The sequence below is a fragment of the Fulmarus glacialis genome, unplaced genomic scaffold (genome assembly GCF_000690835.1).
Source record: "Fulmarus glacialis isolate BGI_N327 unplaced genomic scaffold, ASM69083v1 scaffold29895, whole genome shotgun sequence".
In the NCBI taxonomy this organism is placed as follows: Eukaryota; Metazoa; Chordata; class Aves; order Procellariiformes; family Procellariidae; genus Fulmarus; species Fulmarus glacialis.
The window spans coordinates 1,127-26,162 of NW_009214227.1; the positions used below are offsets into that span (position 1 = coordinate 1,127).

Consider the following 25,036-nt stretch of genomic DNA (forward strand, 5'->3'; position numbering starts at 1 on the left):
ATTGGCTTATAGATTTTCATTGAGGGAAGCAGCTTTCTTTTGCTGGAGAAACTAATGGAAGGCCTCTTACTTGGCTGTCACATCTTGTTAGTTTAGCACACAGGTTTGACATGGGAATCCCACTTGAAAAGCTTGGGAGTTGGATAGTTACTAGATTTATCCCCGAATCCTTCTATGAAATGAGCCTGGCAAATAGGGGGCTGTAGGTTTAAAAAATGTTTACTGGGGCAGTTAGCTTTGACAACAGTTTAATATAAAGGGGAATGCCTGATATTGCATTTTTAATCTTAAACATGCTTAACCACACAATTAAGATTATTAAAGGCATAGAACTTACTTAAGTCAAAGGAAAGCACAAAAGTGTTAAGCTACAGACGTGCAAACTTTACTAACTCAAAATTTCTTCATAGCAATTTTTTTCGGGGAAATATTTGAATGGAAAACAGGTCTGTCTTTTCTTAGCTAGTCATGGTATCCTGCAGGAGTTTTTCCTTGAAATCTTCTGAAAAAAACGTTCACTTTAAACCCAGAACTTCATGCAGATTTTTCTGCACTCTTACCAAGCTTCATGTAATGAACATCTGTTCATGTACCGAAAATACCTCCTGGAAACCATTTTCCTACAACTTAAAATTGAAATGTATAATTAGCGGAATCCTACCCAGACTTTGGAATAACTTCTACCCATTATTCCAAAAAAGCAATTAAACAAGTATAGCTTAAAATACATCATAATATTTTTACCTGAAAGTGTTGTCATTTCATATTCTTTTTCTTGCAGCACCTGCCAGTGTTCGTTTTGTCCATAATGATGTCATGGTGCCTGACTTCTCTGCCTATCGTCGTCAAGATGTGCTAGATGCCACCACATCTTCTCAAGGCAGCAGTGAAGCTAGAAAAGGGTTTTCCTACCTGGTGACTGCAACAACATGCGTAGCAACTGCATATGCTGCTAAGAATGTTGTCACCCAGTTTATTTCCAGCCTGAGTGCCTCTGCTGATGTGCTAGCGTTGTCAAAGATTGAGATCAAGTTATCTGACATTCCAGAAGGCAAGAACATGGCTTTCAAGTGGAGAGGGAAGCCCCTCTTTGTGCGTCACAGAACCCAGGCAGAGATTAATCAGGAAGCTGCAGTTGATTTGTCTAAATTGAGGGATCCACAGCATGACTTAGACAGAGTGAAGAAACCAGAATGGGTCATATTAGTAGGTGTCTGCACTCATCTTGGCTGTGTACCCATTGCTAACTCTGGAGATTTTGGCGGTTATTACTGCCCTTGCCACGGGTCCCATTACGATGCCTCTGGCAGAATCAGGAAAGGTCCCGCTCCCTATAACCTTGAGGTTCCGACTTACCAGTTTCTTGGTGATGACCTGGTGGTTGTTGGCTGAATAACAGGGTGCTTGCTCACTTCCACGTTCCTGTGAATGTACACTCAAAAGGGTTAACTGAGATTCTGCAATACTGTAAAACCAGATGATCCTGAAAACATATTAGTTGTCTAGATTCTCAACCAGAAGTATGTTTCGAATACTTCCCTGTGTTCAATTTCAATAAAAACTTGGAGTGAGCACTTGTTCCTGACTTACAATAATGTGTATTTATTTGTGTACTGACTTGTAGTGTGTCTAGTCAGAGATGCTACAGCAGACCCAGAGTATGTTTACGGAGCCCTCCTGAAGGGCTGCTGATTCAAGACAGACACTGAACTACAGAGTCATTGTTTCCTTAATACCACGTATTTTCATTATTTGTGGGTTTTTTTTGTTTGTTTGTTTTACTGCATTATGGGAAGAAAAAAAGATCTAAAAAAGATCTTGCTATGAACTTCTAATAGTGTTTGGAGTAAGTTTCAGATAGAATTCTGAGAGACGTAATCCTTTTCCTTCCAGTGTATTTTTTTTTGTTTGTTTTCAAAGGAAGTGAAGGAAAAAATAAATAAAAATCTGCATAGAAAGAAAACTCTTTTACATTGTTCAGAGTAATTGTTTAATGTAATTATTTACCTAGAACGGTAGCAATGTAATTTTATGATGATATGGACAAAAATAAGCGTGTCATGTTAGAATTACAAAATTTTTTTTTTACTTGCAGATAAGGCTTGATTTTCTGCATATCTAAGCATCAGATCAGATGCTTAGGACACTGGAAAATTTGTGACACTTTTCCAAGAGAAATGAGAAGGAACTAAAAAGGGAAATCCAAGTTTTACAGAGGGTGAAAAGTAAATTGTAAGAACTATTCAGTCCGGACTAATCTCTAATGTTAGACGTAGCAAAAAGTTGTGTACCGTTTCATATTGCCTATGGGCTAAGCTCAATAAAGGCTAAAACTTTGAAACCTCTCCTACCTTGATCTGACTCTGAAGGCATGGAGAAACAAATGCAGCCTGAAATAGATCTTTTAACCAGTATTGGTCCTGCCAGTACAAAACAAAGCTAGCAATGAATTGCCTACAGTACACGAGGAGAAACAAGGTTTGCTGTTTCCAGAACAGGAAAAAAAAAAAAAACCACACCAAACTATCTTTTCATTCCTGTTTGCTTCCCATTCTTTACTGCTGTTCTGTGAATGCTTCTGTCTTGCACTGCATTAATGTGCTCCTCCAGTTGCAAAACAGAAAATAAATCCTCGGAATTCCCTGGGTCTGGAATGTTTAGCCTGACATATACCTCGTGTAAAGCTGTGATGGCAGTTGGGTTAAAGCTAAAGTTTTAAATAGGATTAATCAGAAGATTGATGCATATAGTTCACCTGTTCTCAGACAATTCAGTGAAAAAAAGACCATAGATGACTACTACAGAAGTTCTTAAGTATGCGTTTTACACCATTTCATAAATTTGAGCTTTACACCTTCTTAGTATGTCCACAAAAACATTCTCAAGAACTTTTTTTGCTGTAATGAATCATGCTAAACCAGTACTGAAAGAGATGTTCCCAAACTTGATACTGGTACTTCATAACTGGTACTCACGTATGTGCCTTGTATTACAGGGTTTCTTCAAATTTGGTATTTCAAGAAAAGAAGCTTAGTAACTCCTGAAGTAGCATTAGAGCATTGCATCTGCTCTCAAGTAGCTACTCTTACCTCATCCTGAAAATGTTTTTTAGCCCAGAGGTTACATTATTTAGTCTTAACCTTTGTTTACATAATCACTAAGTCACTGCGGTACCATTAAATTTGCACCCTGTAAAGCAAGGAATGGCCAGGGCAGTTTCTGAGTTGACAAGTGAACACAGTGAAAGCTAGAGTAGTTACGTCACAGCTGGGCTTAAAGGGTCACACATAAAATTACTTGCACAGAATAAACTGTTACTTAAATTACATCAGATTGACTCAATCAAATCTTACTAATCTGTAACTGATGCAGCACCATGACATTGAATGCATTTGAGAACAAAACAGCAGCTTTTACTGTAAACATGAGATGCCAGCAATGCCTTTTTTCACCAGACTGGTAACAGTTGAAGAAGCTGAAGTACTCATTCTTAGGCAACGCAGATGTGATAGTCTCTTCAGTTAAAGGCTTTGTACTTTTAAAGTGGCAAAAAAATCATTCATAATGGCCAAGCGTGCCTTAGAAAAGAATCAGGATTTACTAGAATTTGAGAAATAAGCTGAAGAGTTAACAGCCTCAAATCTTCAAAACCACTCACAGTTTGGTACCGCAAGTACAGATGCAAACTGAAAAACTATGAAATTTCATCTGAACACATTAAAACACTTTTTTACTATGAAGGTTGTCAAACACTGGAATAAGTTGCCTGGAGAGGTTGTAGAGTATCCATGAAGATACTCAAATCCAACAGGACCATCCTGAGCAACCCTGCTTGAGCAAGAGGTTGGACTAGATCATCTCAAGAGGTCCCTTCCAATCTCAGCCATGCTGTGATTTGCAAGGAATAATGTCCAATTACTGTATTGTCTTGCCTGGGACAAGAAATCAGAAGGCCCAAACTCCCTAAGGGGGAAGCGTGACTCAAGCAAGGGTAAACCTCCGCGCAGTGATGTGCTGGTTGCCAGTAACGAGCTCATAATCACGTTGTGGGCTGAGATGTCCTTGGAAGAAGCTCTCAGTACTGCCACTAATTACAGACATTACCACATACAAATGGATAATGTTACCCTTTCCATGCCTTGTGTACCCTGTGGGGCTGGAAGTACAAGTGTTCAAGTACACAGGAAAATACCGCTATATTTTGTTACGTTCTGATTATTCATTGTATTCCTAAGAAGCAATTGCTTGCTGGGCTTTACTAGGTCTATGTATTTCCACTTTGACCCCTCCACTTCAGCCTTACCAGGGCTCTATTCCTAACCTCAGATCCTTTTCACTTAAACTGTTTGCCAGTGAAAACAAAAAACAAACTCAGAGACTTCACAAAGCTAACAGGGCACCTTTCCCCTTCCAAAAATGTATGAAGCCCCACTTCTCTCTTCGCAACTGGGGTTTCGTCATATTTGTGCAAGAGAGCTCTGTGCTCTGTATGGTTTTCTTTTTGAGCGGCAGTGTGAAGTCACACTTTTCCCTGTACCTCATACTGTCAGCCGTATGATCAGTCTGCTTTAGTCAGCCAGGCCAGCATCATTCGCTGCTGTTGACTTGAGAGGGTAGCAGGAGCTAAAGGCAAGGACAAGTTTGATGCTGGTACAGGTTTGCCAGGTTGATCAGTGTTGGAGCCTGACGTTTTTCAGCAGCGAAGCTGTAAAGCACAAGCCTATGCCAGACAGAGGAGCTGCATTGCCTGCCTTTCGTCTGCGTGCCTCGTAGATACGTAAAGCAGCAGCCACGTATCTGTTTCTTCTCAGCTAGCTACTTTTTCTCCTTTAGAACAAAACAGTCTTTATGAAGTTGCTGAACAGAGCTCATGTTTATTAAATAAAAAAAGCTCTTCAGATAAGGGGAATAAAGATACTAAAATCAAAACACAATTTTTAATATTTGACATTTCAAAAGCTTTGTCTTTTCTGTATCTTTAGAAGAGGGGCAATATTTTTAATGGTTACTGCTGTCAAAGGAATAATTAGCGCAGAGCTCTAAATGAAAATTCAGAATATTAAGTCATTTTCATGGATAATGATGTGGTTTTTTAACCATTCTGATTTTTTAGGTCCACTTGTCATAACTGAAGACAGTTTCCCACACAGCCTCTGTAGAGTCATTAACGTATGCTCTTGCAAACCAAATGAGGCAGCGTTCTCAAAGGCCGTGTTGCACAGCAGCACAGTTATCAAGGACACTCTTGCCACTGATCACCAACAAAATCTACGTGAAGAAGAAACTCTATGAAGAGGGCTCCTAAGCAGTTCAGGTATATCTGAGGATCACAGTAGTCAGTTCCCCAGCTAAAGGAGCGTTCAGCGTCCGAGCAATACATTTCTCATCAGTAGAAGTGACAAGTGATAGAACAATAATGGCCCTTCTCCAACGTTGAAAAAGGAAAAAGTAAATAATTTATAGATGGAAGGAGAGAGTTTAAAGCTACTGAAGGTTGCGTGTCCTCCATGGATAAGATTTTCTCAGCTACCTAGAGATGATGCTTATTTTACATGTTAATTGCTTGTATTCTCCACAGAGCTGGTAGCACTGTTCATTATTCAAATGATTCATATTCTGAGAAATTTTTCATTATTTGTAGTGTTGGGAAGCTCTGGCTGTGATCTGTATTAACTGTGCCAGATTTCCTGCTTTCAAGTAATTTCTTTTCCTTATGTTTCAGTAATAGTTTTGAAGAGATGACTAAATGAAAGATACCTTTCATGTTAATAATGTAGGTGATCCTGTCTCTGAAGGACTTTAGCACTTCATGCCTATTAAAGTCTTGCAGTTTTGCTGACCAGTATACGTTTTGCAATCACCATGAAAATCTAAATTTTCTCTAATCATAAGCTTTTAAAAATATGCTATTTACATAGGCTCAAATCAAAAGTATCCATTAATCTGGGGGCTTGCTTTGATACACCTAGATTCTGGTGGTGTTTGGCGTGGTTCCCCAGGCGATAGCACCTAATATATTCAGAATAGAGTTCCCACTGATTCTGCTACCATTAAAAGTACTTGACAGTCCTGCAAATCATGATCTTAAAAGTCTGGAAGAGGAGAGAGAAATGTGATGACCATCTGCAAACAGCTGAAGGAATTAAAACATCACACAGGAACCACAGCACAACCAGGGATACACCTCATGCCTCTGGAATGTCATTCCAGAGCATCCTCCCTTTCTTTTTCTGCAAGCTGGGAATTCACCCCTATGCAACTACAGCAGAAAATGAAGAGGGAACAGCTTCCAAGAATTACTTTTGTCCAAAAAACAACCAGTAAATTGCAAATGTAATATGCCACCCTTGACAAATTATTTAGCATAATTATGACATTTTAAAAACTACTGTAACAATATCAATTATAACAGCCTTTATTCTTGCAGAAAATATTTAAGTGGGTTTTTTTAAAGGAAAATACAAGAGCTTTTATGCACTAAAAGCAGAGGAAGAACATATCTGTGTAATTAGAAGGCTTTATCATAACATGGACACAAAATGATGTAAAACCTACAAGGAAATACTGACCTCAACATTTCAAAACTTTTAGATCTCAGCTGTGATTTCAACTTTTCAAATGATACTATTGCACTGTACTTCTAGAGAAAACCAAACAGAATACGTATATGTTCTGCTTGCAAAGTTGGTATCTGCTCCCCAAGACAAAATGATACCCTTTCTGCATTCCCATACTTCTCCTCATGTAAAACGTACAAGGAAATACTGACCTCAACATTTCAAAACTTTTAGATCTCAGCTGTGATTTCAACTTTTCAAATGATACTATTGCACTGTACTTCTAGAGAAAACCAAACAGAATACGTATATGTTCTGCTTGCAAAGTTGGTATCTGCTCCCCAAGACAAAATGATACCCTTTCTGCATTCCCATACTTCTCCTGGGAATCAAAGAGGCAAAACACAACGGTATAGAGTGCTCCAATGGATAATAATGTATGTGCTCCCTAAGCACATACAACTGGAGCCAGGCAAGCTCACCTTTACAGCCTGCTGGATTTGTTTTGCATCCCTGCCTGTAAGACGAGTCTGCCAGGATGCAGACAAGCTAAGCCAGAGCCACAGGGGCACTGGGCACATCCTGAATCTGGTATTTTTGAAATCTTTAAGCTGCCGAATATCTTCTCATTCACTAATCCAAGCTGCCATCAAACCCAAAAATCTTCAGTGTTAAACTAGAGCCTACAAACCTTCCCAGCTTTGGTTCCTGTAACTACAGAAAAGTCCAACAGAAAATTTTCAAGATGAACGTAGTATAAGCTTATTCACTAATAAAACAGTAAAATTAAGAACTCAAACAGATTCCTAGAATTAAGCAGTATTAACCGGAGACTACAATGTGGTCTGACATAATGCTGATAACTGGCTATATTGAGCCAGTATTCTGTTTGACACCAGCTTTACAATAAAAGTGTCATTTATTTCAGGGATTCCGTCTCAATTTATGCAAGTAGCAGTCAGTGACAATTTAAAACCGTTGTGTCCAGCCTATTTTGTGAACAACCCATATCCTATGTGCATGCAAATATTAATTCTAATGTATAATTTTCTTTGTGCCTCATGAAAGAAGAAAACTATTAGATTGCTTTCTCCCTTTCCTTTTCAAATGGATTCAGATAACACAAAGTTCCTGCAGCTGAAACAAGTGGACAAGTACAAAAAATGGTGTGTTGCCCATATTACAACAGGCTCAGGACGTTGGAATGTGTATATGGTTCAGCTGAGGCACCTGATTCTGCCCGATGAATTTAAGAAAGACACCGAGATTCTAAGTCTGACTTGGGTATCATAAAGCCCCCCAAGAGGAGTCTTTCATTGACTACTGAGGAAGCCAGGTTTGGGTAAGTGGTTAGGGTGGACGCTTGGAACTGGTAGTGCAACCATTCCATTAACTTCATGCTTTTACTCTGACAAAGCATCCCCAGCAGATGACCAGAGTCTGTGTGGTGGGTGCTAGGAGAGACCATGCTGCGAGGAACAAGGGCAATAACTAAGAAATGTTAACTAGCAGCTATACTTAACGTTACTTAGCCTTAGATGTTTGTGTTTTAAAGGGAGAATTTTTATTTTCAACATATCTAGCAATTCAGCAAAACAATCAGCTGTAACTGAGAAGTCAGACAAAACTGATAAACTCCTCCTAGTGAACAAGGAAATGTCGTCAAGAGAAAATGGTTTCAGAAAACAGTTTGGTCACACTTCCATCTCCTAGCCCCAGCTACTGCTAATACACTAACCTTGAGGTGCATATTGTCAAATCCTGGGTTCACAGAAGTGGCACAGCCAGGTGCAATTTGCTCATTCCCGTACCTACTGAATGTATTGCAATCATTTGTTGATAGTGTTTGCAATGGGGGGAGGAAAAAGGGGCACTGAGGACTTCAACAAGGCTCACTGTATTTAGAAAATTTGTGTAGGAATTGTAAGAGGACAACAGCTATGGCACATAACACATAACGCAGTCCCTTAGGTGAACAGTTGTATTAATACTAAATTTTCAAAATTAATGATGCTTCAATTTATCAAGGCCTTAATTCAGATTTTGTGCATATTAAAATACAAAATAAAGATATAATCCTATTTGTAAGCAGCTAGAGTACTATAAGGTGATAAGAGCCTCCATGGGTTTATCAAGAACAAATCATGTTAATGCAATCACATTTGTTGCTATAACAGGATAACAGGCCTTGGAAACAGGGGGATATTAGCAGTAGCTATCAAACTTTTAAGTAAGATTTTTCACACCATCTCACAAGACATTCTCATGCCTACTAAGAAACTAAACTTAGTTAAACTTAAACTAAAAAAATAAGTGGAAGCATTGTAGAGGACAACTGCTTCAAAAATAGTCCTACCAACAGTTCCCTGTCAGACTAAAGAGACATGCTGTGAGGACTTCTGCGAGAATCTGCTTGGGTCCAGCACTGCTTAGTATATTTGTTAATGAACTAGATATCAGAAGAGAGAATGAGCTTTATAAATCTTGCATATGGTGGTAAGCTGGGTAGAGCTGCAAACATTGATGAAAAAAGGATTAGAATTAAAAATAATCTTGACAAATAATGCTCTACAAAGCTAGGATGTGTTGTGACAGGAAGTAATAGCTAGGTAGCAGATCTGCAGAAAAGGATCTGGGGTTATAGCAGATCTGCAGAAAAGGATCTGGGGTTATAGCAGATCACAAGCTGAAGATGAGTCCACAGGACAATAATGTGATGAAAAAGGCTGCCCTGTTGGGATGGAAGCTTGTATGGAAGATATGAAAACCCATCCTACTTTATCACTAGCAAAGCATTACCTGAAGATAATGTGTAGCTCAAAGTGCTTTATTTAAAGAAAATTGTGGCCCAACTAAAGTAGTATCCAGAGGACTGCAACAGTTATGCTTAAATTTACATGTGACTGAAATATAAGTGGAACAATTAGAAAAGATGGAAAAGATGCAACAACACTTTTAAAACTATTTCAGAACAAAAATATAAATAGATAAACATGAGCTAGTCTTTGTAACCTTTGAGTATAAGCCAAGAAATAATAGGCTTGAATTAGAAACAAAGATGTTTAATTGGACTTTGGGGGGAGGAAAACAAGTCTTTCCAACTGTAGAATATTTAATAGTTAAGAATAGGTGAGGATTGGATACCTGAAAAGAGATGTGGAATGTCCGCACTGGAAATTGTGAAGAACACTTGTCAGTAGCAGCTCAGGCATAACTGATGGGGCTTTAGGGACTTTCCAAGGTGGCTTCCAGCTGTACACCTCTGTGAATCTATGAAAACAGAAGAATAGATGGTTTGTAACATTTTTAATGCATCATATTTTATCTTTGAAGATTAAAATCTGTGGGGATAAAATATAATGTTGAAATGAATGAGATTCTTGATACAGGAATAGGGTAAGCTGAGGAATCCTCATGCTGAGGGACTGGACAAATTAATGGAAGAAAAAAAATAACTGATTACAAAACATTCCTCTGGTCAGGAAGTTACAAGATAGGGAGAAAATTTGAGGGAAATATCACTGAATGCATGCTTTATTCTTGCATTCTTTCCTTAGTATCTGCTTATAGCCACTATTAGAGGTAGGATACTGAGCTATATGGACTTTTTGTCTGACTCATTAGAGTTGTTCTTATATTGTTTAACATCCTGCATCAACTATGACTAGCACCTATTGAAATGCAAGAAAGAAACAACAGATAACTTGGCTTGCTTAAAGAAAATACAGAACTGTTGGCATTTGTTATCCTAACACAATTAGCAACCAGTTTGTGTCACAACTGTGATATATTTTTTCATGAACTATTTAGCATTATAACGTTTTAATAACTACAAGACATTAGTTACGATATTGCCCTGTTCTAGCAATGCATATTCAAAATGTAATGTACCATATTATTTACTACATGCAATTTTTTTTTTTTTTTTAGCATTAGAAATTTAAAATAAGCAATTCTGGAATGAGACCACGAGAGATGCATATGCTACTTGGTTTTACCTAGCTTTTACAGGAGCTAGAAACATGAGACAGGGGTGACAGTCTCTTCTGTCTATAAAAGGCAGGAGAATTAGTAGAGGAAGATAACTTCCACATTTAACAATATTATGTAGTGCTGATGTCTTTTGTCAGCCAGTTACAGAATTGACGACTGTACTATGACTTCGTCTTCTCCCATGCCAAATAGAAGTTACACACCTAGGGGCAGAGCTGGGATCAGAAGGCAGTACAAATGATAGTTGGTTTTGCTTCCGGACTTCGCATGAGCCTGTACTTGAGTTATCTTTACTAAAAAATTATATAATAAAAATCACCAATATGCAGATATCTGTGCATAATTTTCTGCAAGCGATCCAATAGTAGTGTCAAACAGAACTGGTTTACTCCCACCATGTAACATGGTAACAGAACTCTAAATTTTCCTCTGTGAGCAGTCATATAATTTGCAAGTAATTGCCATACATGTCAGCCTCTAACTCCTATCACAAATAAAAAATGCCAGCTTCCTGCAGAGATCTATTAGTTTGCACAGCCCTAGGATGAGCAAAACAGCTATTGAGAAATGCATAATTTCCTAGCAGATCCAGGAAATTTTGTATGTATGGGGATTTAATGGTTAAAAAAGGGTACTTAAATATGTAATGTAAATCACTTGAATATATGTCCTGAGAGGACAGACTTTGTGTGTACAGAAATTATCGTCCCTTGTCTACATTCAAAGAAGTTAAAGGAATAGCAAAACCAGCTAAATGAGATAAGTTTTATTTCATAGGTTAACAGCACTGGGGCTTTTCATTAGTCTGTGTTTGGACCAGGAGGAGGAGGATACCAGGCAGTTTATTTTGTAACCATAGCTGTTGTGCATATCTCACGCATAGTTGGCGACTGATGACAGCACCCTTTAGGTAACATTGATATTTGAAAAAAAAAAATGGAGCTCTCCATTTGGATTGCAACTAGTGTGACAGAACATTTCAGATGCCAGCCCAAAATGCCACCTGTAGGATGTCATCCCTACATACAGAACAGCCTGTCAGTTGTGACAGGCTATAGCTGGGTTTTCCCCTCTATTTTCAGTTCCAACTGAACTGTAATTCTGAATTAAGTACTAAAATATCAGGAGTTTCAGTAGCTTTTCTAGCAGTTTGCCTGGAATTGTTTATATCCCAAAGGTCTGAAGCACACTGAGGTTTTGTGCAAGCTAGAATTTAATACATGCAACAAGATGTGGCTGGATTTCCTACTGAAGTACCTATAGTGGCATGACAAATTTTGGCCTAACAATTATTCTTTCCTTATAACGACATCAGTTTTGACTGCCTGATAAAAAGACTGCATATTTAGGTCAATATGATTGTCTTTTTACAGTTGTCATATGCTTTGATTTAGATGTTTTTATTTGGACTTCAATGTTTCTACAAGCAGAAGCCACTATTTACTCTTCTTTCCTGTTCTTTTAATACCTCTGCTTCAGACTACAGTACAAAATAAAGATATCTCTCTCTTAGCCACTGTACTTGACACTGATTAGAAAGATGCATAACTGCTTCAAAACATTTGTGTTGCTTCTAACAAAATAAAACATTGCTATTAGCTCCTAAGGCATATCTGACATTGTACCCTCTTGCATTATGACGCAAGAAAAGAAAAAACCTACCTATACATATATATTTGTACATGCAAATAAGTATATGTGAGACTCTTAAAATGTAATAATTTAATCTTTATTAATTATTAATTTTCTGTATCAGCTTTTGGAAGGTTGGACATTCATCCAATAATTTTTTATTGGCCGTAATCACAGTGCCACTCAGCTTGTCCTGCTCACTTTTCTTAACCTACTGGAAGAGTTGATCGTGATCATTTCATTTAATTGAATGTGACAAAAATCTTCTCACCTTGTGCCAATCATTTTTCAGAAACATTTGTTTTTGAAGACAGTTTCCTATTTTGACAGATAATCTGTCCTTACTTATAATTCATATCAATAGATATGGGCCATTCTTACATGCAGCCTATAAATCATCAACCTTTTTCAGCCTGAATTTCTTGTCATCTCTAGGCTGCTCTGCTGAGGTCACTAAAGGTTGCCATTGCCAGCGCTATTTATCTTCCAAATTTTTTCTCCTCTCTACCTTTTCAGTTCATTTCATTTCCAAGGCAAACATACTTCCATTTATGCCAGCAGGTCACCTGCTCTGCAGTAGGGATCAAATCCATCAGCTTCTCTCGTAGACAGGAGTGACGCTCCATGGGCTCTGCACTGTGAGCGCACTTACAAACTCTGGGCCCTTCACTTCAGTTGCACCCCGGTGAAAAACACAAGGATTGATCAACCGGGTAGGTTAAAAGAAGTCTGGAAGATTAGTAATAAAATCATGGAGTCATGGTCTAGCTCGTAGTTATGGATTAGGCAGGCTTTACGTCCAGAGCACATCAGCCTAGAAATAATTATTGTCTTAATTAATCCAGTATTCTTCTACAAAGGAAGCATAAATACCTTCCAAGAGATCTAGAGTCAGCATGAAATAGGATGTTGCAATCGAAGCATATAGCACACAAGAGTAGGTATATCATCCTACAGGTACAAGGGTAGCCTAAATCTGTCTCATTTTATGTACTAAACTGAATGGTGCTGTGGGGCTTCAATCTTAAGTGGCAAAATAAACGCACCATGAACAGTAATGAATTGCAATTTCCTGATTGCCAAAGCCCCCCTGTATAACAGCATGGCCAGAGTCACAGCCTCTGCACCTTTGGTGGTGAAGATTTAGCAGCCTCAGAAGAAAAATCTCTTGAATCTGTGACTGCGTTTCTTCCCATCATGTTCATGATATTTAGTCCCTTTTCCCTTCCATTTCCCTTCCACAAAACTCAGAGACTGCAGAAATTGCCTCATTCTGTGGTTTTTAGCTGTCTTTCATTCATCAGTAGTCTATCGCCAGTATGTTTCTCCCAGGTGAGATTATAATCTATTAACATTTTTGGCAGCTTCTTGTGTGCTGCTTTTGCACGGTCTTTACCCAACTGAGGTTTAAGGGAATGGTTTTTAGCTGATTTGTATTTGTTTGGACAATACAAAACAGTTTTCTCCATTTTCTTCTGTAATTAATTTTATCAGTATCAGTTTGTTCTTCATGAGAGAAAAAAAAATTCAAACATTGCACATATTTGGTCTCTATCTTATATTCTTTAGTCTTAGTTGCAAAGCCATTCTTGTTTCCTGTGCAGCTTTTGGAAACATCTACATTTATCTGTTGATATTTCTATTTTGAAATAAATTACAACAATTAAATAATACTGAAGTCCTTGACTAGAATTATCTTTAACAACTCATTTAACTATTGTTTATAAAAACACTTTCATCTAAGAATCTTAAAGACTGCTATTACCATTATCTTCTAAGCTGCATCCCAGTTGCACTGCAGTGTGTATTCCTGAATGACACACTGCTTTGAAGTCTTTAAACTACACAAGAAAGTCATGGCTTAGGGATGTTTTTGACAACTAATTGTAGTTTTTGATAAAACTCTTCCAACTCACTCTGTGAGAACATAAGTTTCAGTCTTTTCATTATTCTTGGTTCATATTTTATTTAGGCCAAGATTAGCTTGTCACTCATTCGTCTGCAATCTCTGACTCCCCAATAATGCCCTTCAGTGTAACCACAGAAACCCCTCTATATGCGGCTTAATTTATTTCTGTTTCATTTATGTACTAATCTTTGATATATCCAACTCATTCTGCCAAATGGTTATACTTGTACATAATACTTTTCAGATGTGTTGGTTTAAAGTCACATTTTCTTTCACCTGTGAAAGGTAATTTAGGTATGACCTATCTACTATTTAGACACAACTCTAGGTACTGTAGAGAAGCTCTTGTCCTTTCCCTCATGACCGTTTTAAGCCCAGCAGAATGACACTGTCTGATAAGGAATGGCAATACTCAGAACACAATTCCTTGTAGAACAGCATGGGTAGCTTGAAAAACTGATTAAGGTGATGTAGTCCACCACTAAGCCAGCTCAATATCCAGGTTATAGTGGTTCATGAGCTCTGCAGATTCTTCACAGACTCGCACCAACCTCCCACTGGGCCAATATGTTTGATCAGTGATTGATCTGAATTTAAATTCTTTTAAACTCATGTTTCATGAAAGGAGCTTGTAGCGAGGTGGGGGTTGGTCTCTTCCACCAAGTAACCAGCGATAGGACAAGGGGAAATGGCCTCAAGTTGCACCAGGGAAGGTTTAGACTGGACATTAGGAAAAACTTCTTTACTGAAAGAGTGGTCAGGCCTTGGAACAGGCTGCCCAGGGAAGTGGTAGAGTCACCATCCCTGGAAGGGACGTGTAGATGAGGCGCTTAGGGACATGGTTTAGTGGGCATGGTGGTGTTGGGTTAGCGGTTGGACTTGATGATCTTAGAGGTCTTTTCCAACCTTAATGGTTCTATGATTCTATGATTCTATGTAGTACAAATCAGAGGAGAAGAGTAGAGCGAGAAGAGTAATTGTCAGAAATCATGAGGACATATGTTAGAAGTAGGCTACATCTTCTGCCAGCGTACTATTTAACACCATCCCCTTTTTCAGCTTGTAAATTGTAATTGGATGAGTCTCCCCACACAGAGGAGAGTAAGTGGGTGGGAAGATGCTCAGGAAGCATTTTACAGCTCTGCAATTGCACAGGAACCTGACTAACACTGCTCAAAACACTGCTCTTTTAAAGACATACTTAAAGGTACGGTTTCAGGATGAAGCACATCTGCCATAACACAGGCACTGTTCAGTGTTAAATCTTTCCAATGCACCATTTAGATCATCTCCAAAATTAACAACAAATAAAAGGGCAAAGAAGGAATAAAAAGCATGCGGAGAAATCATCAAACAACAAATGTAAAGCAAAAGAAAGGAAATACGGATTACACTCGATATCATTGCTTCAGAATGTGGGGAAGGCAGAAAAATACAGGAAGTTTAACAAGTAGAATAGAAAATTCACAGAGGAAGGTCCATCTGTGGCTTTTGAACACAATGCTCCAGTCTCAGTCTCTGATTCAAGAGAAGCCTACAGCAGATGACCGCTGGAAACTGGGACTGTAAACTCAGAGGAAGGACAACTCTAGTCTTGCATGTTTCTTGTGCTCTTTCCAAAAGCATTTGGTACTGGTTGATGCTGTAGATAGGGTGGGCCAGCCGTGGCCCCATACAGTATTTCTTAAGCTCCAAGGAGAGCAAGGAGCTCAGTGGTACTGGTAATTATCTTGCTCAGTGGCAATAATCTGCCCTGTATTTTATGATATCTGTGATGAAGCAACAGACTTCTACAGATTTATTTAGGGCTCTTTGAATAAAGTACCCTATATATAGTGGGTGACAGTTACCGGTAATGTTATTGTTATTATTATTACCGCAGAGAAGATTTCAGCATAAAAATGTTTATAGAGCCAAGGTTTATACAGACTGATTTCACATTGCACCACCTACACTAAAATACTCCACTGAGTAGAAGAACACAATAATTCTAAGATACACTGAATCCAGAGGTTTGAATAGCAACTGTAATGGCTCCCTTAGAGCCAAACCAATTCCAGAGCAAATATATAGCTCGCATTTCATCTCCCAAATGAGACAGGAAAAGGCCAGTAAGAACATTCCTCATAAGAAAAAAGGTTTAAAACTTGAATATAGACTTTTAAAACTTGCATATATTTTAGATTATTGGTACTTGGCTGCTCTGTAATGAAAGCTATGGTCAATAAATATCTCTGGGCAAGATAAGGATGATCTTTGATACATCCAACAGCTAGGAAGAATATCTCAGCATAGGATACTATTTAGTTTTGCATCAATTCTTAATTTTTACTGTGCTCTTTGGATAGTGTTCTGACCCCTGCTATCTCAAGTACCACAGGCAGTAGTATCTGAAATATCAAACTTCTCTGAATTTTTCCCAATTTTAACTGCAGTGATGAGATTGGCTTGTATCCATCATGGTTTACTTTAATGTCTTCAAAGTACTCCTTTTTAAACAGAAGCTGTCACAACTATAGCCAACGTGTAGCCTTTAATCAAAGTGGCTAGAAAATAATACACTCATTTGCTTAATAAAATTGTTGCTAGTGTTACACACTGATGCACCATTTCATTACAGAATTAGCTAAGTTAGGTCAATGTATTATAGAAGTTGCTTAAGAACATGATTGAATAAACTTTGGACCAATCCCGCAGTACAGCACCAACTTCCAGATTAAGTGGGAACAAGACTTCATCTGGTAATACAAATTTGTAGGAATTGGTCCAGTGTTTTGAAAAGTATTTTTTTAAACCATTCATTATTTAATCAAGCCTATTTACCTTAGAATTATCTACTTATTTAAATCTTGTTAATAGTTATTATTCTTCAAGCACTGATAAAAAAAAAAAAGCACTATCTGGTCCCTGTAAATAATATATTAATTAAATTTTCTTCACACAAAATAATTAATTCTGAACAGTAACACTGCATTATAAAACAATTCCTAATAAAACACACTCTAATTATAATTCCAAAGCTCACATTATTTTTGAAACTTGTGTTGGCTTTTAGATAGATTATAATAAAAGCAAATTACTGTATGTTTTAATAACATAGTTGTCAAATAAAGCCATAATGCCCAACTGATGACTAACCACAATGTATAATTCCCCATAAAAGCTAATTGACAATTGATTTTCCTAAGTACTGAAAGAATTCATCATGATTAACACTATTACAATGAAATCCAAAGGAATTAGAAAAGATTTATCTCTAATTGAGCATTTCTGCAAATATTAGACCTACTGAAGAGAATAACAAAGTAGGTTAGAAACACAGGATCCTCTTCACTAGTTCATAGACAGAATATCAATTATGAGGATGTAACTGAGGGGCTTGGTGCTTTTTTGTAGGTGCATCACGGTTTATATACACAGTAGCAGCACAGCACATTGCTCTCTTAGTGAACAAGCTCTGTCAAACATGCTCAGCTCTGGGATCATCATCTCACTGTCTGCAAATCCTCAACTGGATTTGCTCTCATAAAGAAAATTTGGAGGGGAAAAAAAAAAAAAAAGACAAGAAGAAAACATTAACTTTAGGAAAAACAAGAAGATTAAACCAACAGTAGCTATGCAGTTAATTTTTAAAGATAGTTGATGTGACAGTCTCAGCTGCCCTCTAAGCGCAGTGGGTGGATTTCATGCTGGAGGGGAGCTGACAAGGGGGGCACACAGTTCCTTGCTGCTCCGCGTCAGCCCTGTGCAGGAGGCACGTGGCCTCAGGGGCTTGGAGAGAAGCTGTGGAACTGTGCTGGAAGCAAGTGTGCCAGTACCCAGACTGAAGCAAGATAATATGAAATAGAAGCTAATGAGGGAGACAGGCAAAGACCCCCGCTGCCCTAAAATTGGATAATTGGAGCAATAAGTTTTTCCATGCCATATTAAATACAAAACAGGAAAGCCAGTCAGCATGATTATTATGTATCAGCTTCTTTAAGGAAATTTAAGCAATAATTAAAATAAAAAGACATTTCCCTGCCCTGGAGAATTTTCAGTGTGCAGCTCCCCAATGTCGTGGTGACAGGCGATTCTTGTCCTTCACTAAACTTCAGTAGGGTTCTCGTGGGAAACTTTAAAAACTTGTCACTGTGGGATACATCAGAAGGTATAAGTGACATGGAGTAGAACATAATAAAAAGGTGCAAGGCTATTGCTGTATGAGCACATGGCAATTTAAATTAGTTACGCACACTCAAGAGCACTCTGTACAGCCCAGAGAACTTGCAGCCCAAGGGCAGGAGGATACTAGGCTGGCTTTTAAGCTGCTTTAGCTTCTTTTTAATGCTTCGATACTAAAGGAGCTGCCAGCGTCATTTGGACAGCCCCTCTTCTATCCAAAATATTCAGATCTTCCCTGGTATTAAAGTACAAATCTTTTGCTTTACAGTTTTTACAGCGTCCATTTCATCCCCAGCTATTGCAGTGTCAACTTCTTTTCTACAGTACCAGATTTTTTCCCTTTTTTGATTAAAACTAATCGAGAAAGGATGTTGCTTGTATTACTGAAAAGAAAAAAAAAAAAAGGCAAATGAGTTTGTTCCTGTACTTTAATGAGAACTTAGAAATGGTAAGCTGAGTCATATAAACTAGAGCAGTTTTGAGAGAGAGGTCTCAGTTCAGTAAAACCATATAAAGTTAAAGAGGATTATAAAGTCAGGTAACAGTCTCTACCTAATGAATCCATCTGCATTTACCATGGTTTTACCATGTACAAACAAGTAAACTACAGTTTAAATTACATTTGTTTTCCTTGCACCCAGAAACAATGATATCAGTTTAATAGAAGAAAAAGGCAATAAGGTTTTTTTCATGCTTTTCATACCTAACACATTGTGAAGCAGCCTAACCCTGCACAGGTGGTCTAGGAAAGTCTGTCATTTATGTACACCCAGCTCACCTGGACTAAATAACAGAAATGGTTTCACTAGGAAAGAAAGACTATTCCCAACCCACAATTTTCTTCCCCATTAATTTCAAAACTGCTAGGGAATTATTGACAATTTCCTCAACAATTAATGGGAATGACCAGATATTTAGATTTTATATCCAGCTTCCAGGTGGCAACTAAGGAATTTAGCAGCCCATTTTAATCTACCTTTGTGTAACCAAGTTGACTCTAGCAATGAGTATAATCTGCTCCCTCATTGCTTTATCCTTTCCCTCATTTGGTCTAGACACACACCACTGTAAAAGTCTAAAAGTTCTCTTCCTGGGCCCATCTCATCATCCCTCCTACTCATTCCTTTACTGACTTTTCTTTCCCCCCTTATGAAGAAAACTCTTGATCTCATCTCAAAGGGCTTACAGAATTATCTTTCTCCACTTGAGCTTTCATCTTCCTTCGCCCCTATCATGGTGCATTCGCTTCCAGACATCTTTTCTCTGCTGAGAATCACAGAGCTCCAGGTGACATGCAGCGTGTGACAGAGCAGGAAGGGGAGAGCTGGCAAGACCATATTTCAGGAGCTTTGGCCTATCGCTGGATTTTCAATTGAAACAAGTGGTTATTCATCAACATGGGAAATTACACATCAACACATCAGCATTTACAAATTCCTAAAGATACAGAGGCTCAACTGGTGGGGAATCCAATGTTTCTAAACTGCCAGGTATCAAGCTGGGAGTATAAAATGTCTGGAAGCCTCATACTAGAAAGCCAGGTTCCCCCGAGAAATTGGCTTAAGCTGCAAATATTAAGGCATCCATCATCATGAAGCTGTGAGCCTTGAATCCAAACTTGGAGTCATAATTTCCTTCCCAGCGCAATGGTTTAGGTTTCCTGGCTCCCCATTAGCTCCAGCAGATTGCACTGGAGCACAGAGCTAAGCCAAGCTGGTCAGAGCCTAGAAGCCATGTTCTACATTATTATGTACAAACACATTAGACAATAAATCATGTATGTATACAAAATAAACCAAAGCTGTAACCAACTCCATTTAAAAAAACCCCAAACTGATAAAGTAACTTAAAGAATACAGTTATTCAACAAAACCAATCTCAGCATGCAGTTTTGAGATGATAGGCTAAAATGTAACAGAAAGCACACCATTGCCTGTTCAAAAGCCAATCTGATAGAATGTTTACTAAGTTTAGTTAAAAGGAAGCCAAACACTGAATAGGACTTTGATCTGTGTAGAATAATGTTAGCTATTTAATACTACCAGTCCACATATTTCAAATGAATTAGCAAATGAAATTGGGAGAACAGTATTTTTCTTTATTTGGTAAAAAGAAAAAGGTGCACTGAATAACTTGCTTGGGTAGCCTTTCTGCATCCCTTTATTGGACGCACTGGTCTTGCTAGAAGTACAGTGTGATTACCCATGGACAAAACAAGAGTATCCTGGATTTACATTAAGTTTGGTACCAACTATAGTTTGTGTGTATGTGCGTGTGTCTGTCTATGCACATGCATCCATACAGTTAGAAAGGCATTTAACACAAGCACCGCTCACGTTGCTCTCTTATACTGAGGGGTGAATATGTGTGCAAATAGGAATTTCTAGTTTGAGGACACGGTTGCATATTTTTACAAGAGGATTGCTACCCTCTTGAAAAAAATCAGACCTGCTGTGTCACATGAATCACACACGTGACAGTCCACACTCATGCTCCCACGTTTAGATTTTGTTTTCATTGTTCCCTGTAGGGTTTTTTCTGGCTATAATTAGAGTTAATCACATTTCAAAGTACCAAGATAATTATCTCCATGTCAAATTAGCTATTTTCAAATGAAAGACTATTTCTGCTTAATTTTTCCCATCTTGAAAGCAAAGCAGTGATCCCCAGATCTTTCATGTCATTTCTTTATGAACATCAGGTTATGATAAGCTACTTTCTGAACCACTGTTTAAATGAAATTTATTTTACATAGCTTTGCATAATAAAATGGAATTTTAGATAACTTATTCAAAGGGCAGATACTAATTCTCTGAAGACTTCATTAAATCACTCTTTTCATGTTAAATTAATGTGCCAAGTTAATTTTGGAATAAACAAACCAAGATATTTAATTGCTTTGTGATAAATATGTACTACTTAGAATTTTATCATGCAGCTTTACATTTTAAACTTCATTTATTTCTTTGTGCCTCAAAACATTTAAATTTATATATATTTACTAGTATACACAATAAGATGTATTTAATAAACTGGTAACTCCATGTGTATATCAAACGTAATTTTCTCTTTAGTAATTATTTTGTATCCTGCGTTTTCCTAAAGTATGAATAAATGACAGAAGGCGTTTTCTTGGAAGAAGTCAGTTCTAAACAAGTTTACAGGGAAAAACTGAAGGATAATGATCAGCTTTCACAAACAGGAACTGACGTTACAAGATGCAACTGCACAAGAGCAGGACAGCAAAACTTAAAACTGAAGCCAGACTTACTTTACCCCAGATCTCACAAGGTCACTCCCCTCTTTTTCCCCCTTAAGTAAATGTAAAGGCGTGCTCCAAAACTGCACGGTGTAAAATACAGTTAGTTGGAAACTAGCTCAACTGATTTCTGAGTTTGAGTTTCAGAAAATGGTTAGCTTTAAGTACATGCAGACAAATCAAAACATTACACAACCCCCTGCTCCCAGTTTTAAAAGTCCTAAGACACTCCACGTGGTTATTTCATGGCTGATCCTGCAAGTGCTCCTTTCAACCTTTATCACTGGGTAAGCAAAAACACCAGCTGCTAAATCTGTGGTAAGAAAGATAAGTATGCACTGCTAAACAGTAATTAATGCAGCATCTTCAATAAGAGGGTACTGGTACAAAATAAGCTGGCAGTCCAGCAACAATTATTTACTAGAACTCAACAAGGAGGAAGATTTGACTTGAGATTTTAGAGCCAAAAGGTACCTTTGACAGCCATCAGTAATTATTATTATTGCTGTAGCAATATGGTTGGATGCATATTTTACTTTATTTCTTGGCAATATTTCATATTACTTTTAAAGGATACAAAAATCCACTGCAATACTAATATTTCACATTGATTTATGCAAGCATAATGTTGGAATTAGTGCTCTTTGATGTTTTCTTCTGGTAGGGTTGTAAAACATTCTTGGGAGTTGTTTCAATTTTTTTTATATCTTTTCAAGAAAATTATACTCAGCTAGAATAAATTATTTCATTTCTTCAGTTACCAATTAATAACAATCTTCTGATTTAGGGTAGTTTTTCAGCATGTACTACAAACTGGGGAAGGCACACCCAAGCTGAACTGTCATATGACTATTGATAGCACATTTTTAACTAGAAAATAAATTATTTCGCAGTTTTGTAGCTGAAATGTTTCTAATGAAATCTCTATAGAGAACAACAGTGATACTTCCTTATAATTATGGAATTATTCTTCTGTCTGGAAAACAATGGATGCTGATCAGTTGCTGGATTGATTCTTAGTAGATACAGGATCTAGGAGAGCTTCCCCTTCCTTGTGTATCCATGCTTATCCAACTGACCTTGCCGCAGTCTCTTTTGCCAGTTTGAGCAGCTCCAGACCAGGTGGGGACACAAGGGTACAATGCACCCAGTCAGGAGCACATGGAGGAAGGGAGCCAGAATCTCATCATCCTCCTGAGATTTATGTCACTGTTGTTCTCCTACGGCCTACCAGCCTCTTAGCAGCTAATGTAGTACTAAATCTATCCATTTTACTTTGCTTTTCTGTGTGACATTCATTGTGCTCTAAGGATGTTTACCTCAGCAACACAAGCAGGGAATGCCTACTTGATGGATCAGAAGCATACTTAAGCATGATCTACATGCCAATCTGCTCTGTTCTGGTGTTTTGGGGTGTATTAAAGAGCAATGAGTTTCATTACTAATTGTCCTACATTAATAGAAGAAAGCACTCGCTGTAAGTTAAATTCATGAAAGTTCACTGAACTTTGTTAAAAGGCAGGAAAAGCACAGAGCAGAGACATTTTATACTTCTTAACAGGATACACAAAAAGGTAAGTTTTTAAGCTCTTTCAGGACAAATATAGTCAGCTTTATGATAGATAGCAATCCCTTATAAGAAAAAATCAAAACATGCTTAAATTTAAGCACAGACTTAAGCCTTTTAAAATCCAAGAGTACTAGAGCTCACCAAATTCAAACAGTGAGTAAACTAACAATTCAGAATAATCTAAACATTCCTGGAAATTAAATACCTGCCCAAGTGCTTCATTGACTCAGGCTAAGTAGTGTGTATGGGGAGCTCACAACTGATATCACGTTGGCTTTTTACACATACATTTGTACTTCTACAAGAATAAACAAGTATTTGTCAAAACATTTCTTTTTTCCAGTGGCAGAAAAGTGTGCATGCATGTTCAAAATTTGGGGATTGTGTGAAAAAGCAAACCAGCTTGTTCTCCATCCTCCACATACTAAAGCAAACAGTGTGCACTCTAAGTAGAGTACGCCTGTGGGAGTACAGCTTATTCAGGTAAGTCCTCAAAGTGTTAAGTCCCTGGTCCATTTTCAATGGTTTAAAATTCTCTTCTCTTGATTTTATTATAAAAAGTCATTATTTATCTGAATGAAGAGGAAGAAGGAAGAATAGATGGTCAAAGCAAGAGCAGAAAGTATACATGCTAACACGTGACCAGGTCCTGAATAGCATCCAATTGTGAACGCCAGCATTTCTCAATGGGATGAAAATTTGATGATAGGTTGCATGTGCAATTGAGCAACACAAATACCTTATTCTCAGCCGCACTAAGGACCAAGGCTGCACTTCTGAAAATAATTATTTTTTTGGAATACACAATTTTGAGGGTCATTGCCCATAGATTGCTGAAAACGCTCTCTCTGGGAATCTAGACTTATTTGTTTGGCCATGAGTTTCTATTTCACAGTGCAAGGTAAGGCCTATTTGCCGCTATTGCCCATCACAGTGTAATCAGCTTCTGTTATTATCATCAGTTTATTCATTCTTCTGTAGCATACTGTGCTGTGCTCAAGTTCAATCAGAAGAGATTTATTGTAGGAATGACTTGTTTGTTGATTTGCTTGCTTCCCCTCCTCCCAGACAGCACATACATGGAGGCATATAGGTGGGCTACAACATTTTAATGGTTTCCTAACCCTAAACTGATGTAGCTTCTGGAAATGTCATTAAATTCATACCCAACTATAGTGTCTACTTCTCATTTTGCAGGGTAGGATTAATATCTAGCTCTTTCTGCCTCTTCACATTAACAGAAATTGTTTCAATGCAGGGTAAACAAAGTGAGAAAATGAGGGCACTGCTGCCTACATTTGGGAAATGCTGCCAAAGGCAGCAGGCCAGGGCCAAAGAGAAACTCAATTCTCCTGCAAGCAGTAGTCCTGTGGAGAAGGTTAGCTATAAGATAGCCTGGCTGAGCACACTACCATCTTAGTGTAAGTGGAATTTTCTGCTGTAAGTTTTATAAAACTGTAAACCTTCTTTCCTACATTTACAGCTACCCAAGCCCTTTTTCCTATTACCAGAAGCACTTCAGGGGTTTGCTAATGCACTGGAAGCACCTTTCTGATAAGCCAACATAAATAGGTACAGCAATGAATCAAAATAAGCATTATGCTACTCCACGATGTGGAAGGGGATCGTTTCATTATGCTGATAAAAAAAAAGAAAAAACAACGCATATTATAATACTATAGGAACGTACATTTCTATGTACAGAGAATCTGAGGTACATTCCTCTCCTTGATAGGAGAGGAAAATAATCACAGGATACGCTACTCACCAAAAGCAATCAAGCATCGCATGACAACTATCAGGATAGGCTTATTAGAGAGGGTTGCATTAGAAGACAATCTGCCTTATGAGGAAGATGGAGGCATTATTAAAACATAATGCACATGCAGAGTGATGCATGCATTACACATTGACAAGCTAATGCTTCCCAGGAAGATATATAGTTTTAAACA

The 25,036-nt window shown here is 37.9% G+C and overlaps 1 protein-coding gene across 1 annotated transcript; it reads left to right on the top strand.

Annotated features, from left to right (window-relative positions):
* Positions 1–781: 781 nt before the first annotated feature.
* Positions 782–1,579, top strand: LOC104077307 (cytochrome b-c1 complex subunit Rieske, mitochondrial; the record flags this gene model as incomplete). Its single annotated transcript, XM_009578488.1, has 1 exon — positions 782–1,579. A coding segment is annotated over one exon (611 nt), but the record flags the coding sequence as incomplete, so codon positions are not given.
* Positions 1,580–25,036: the final 23,457 nt, after the last annotated feature.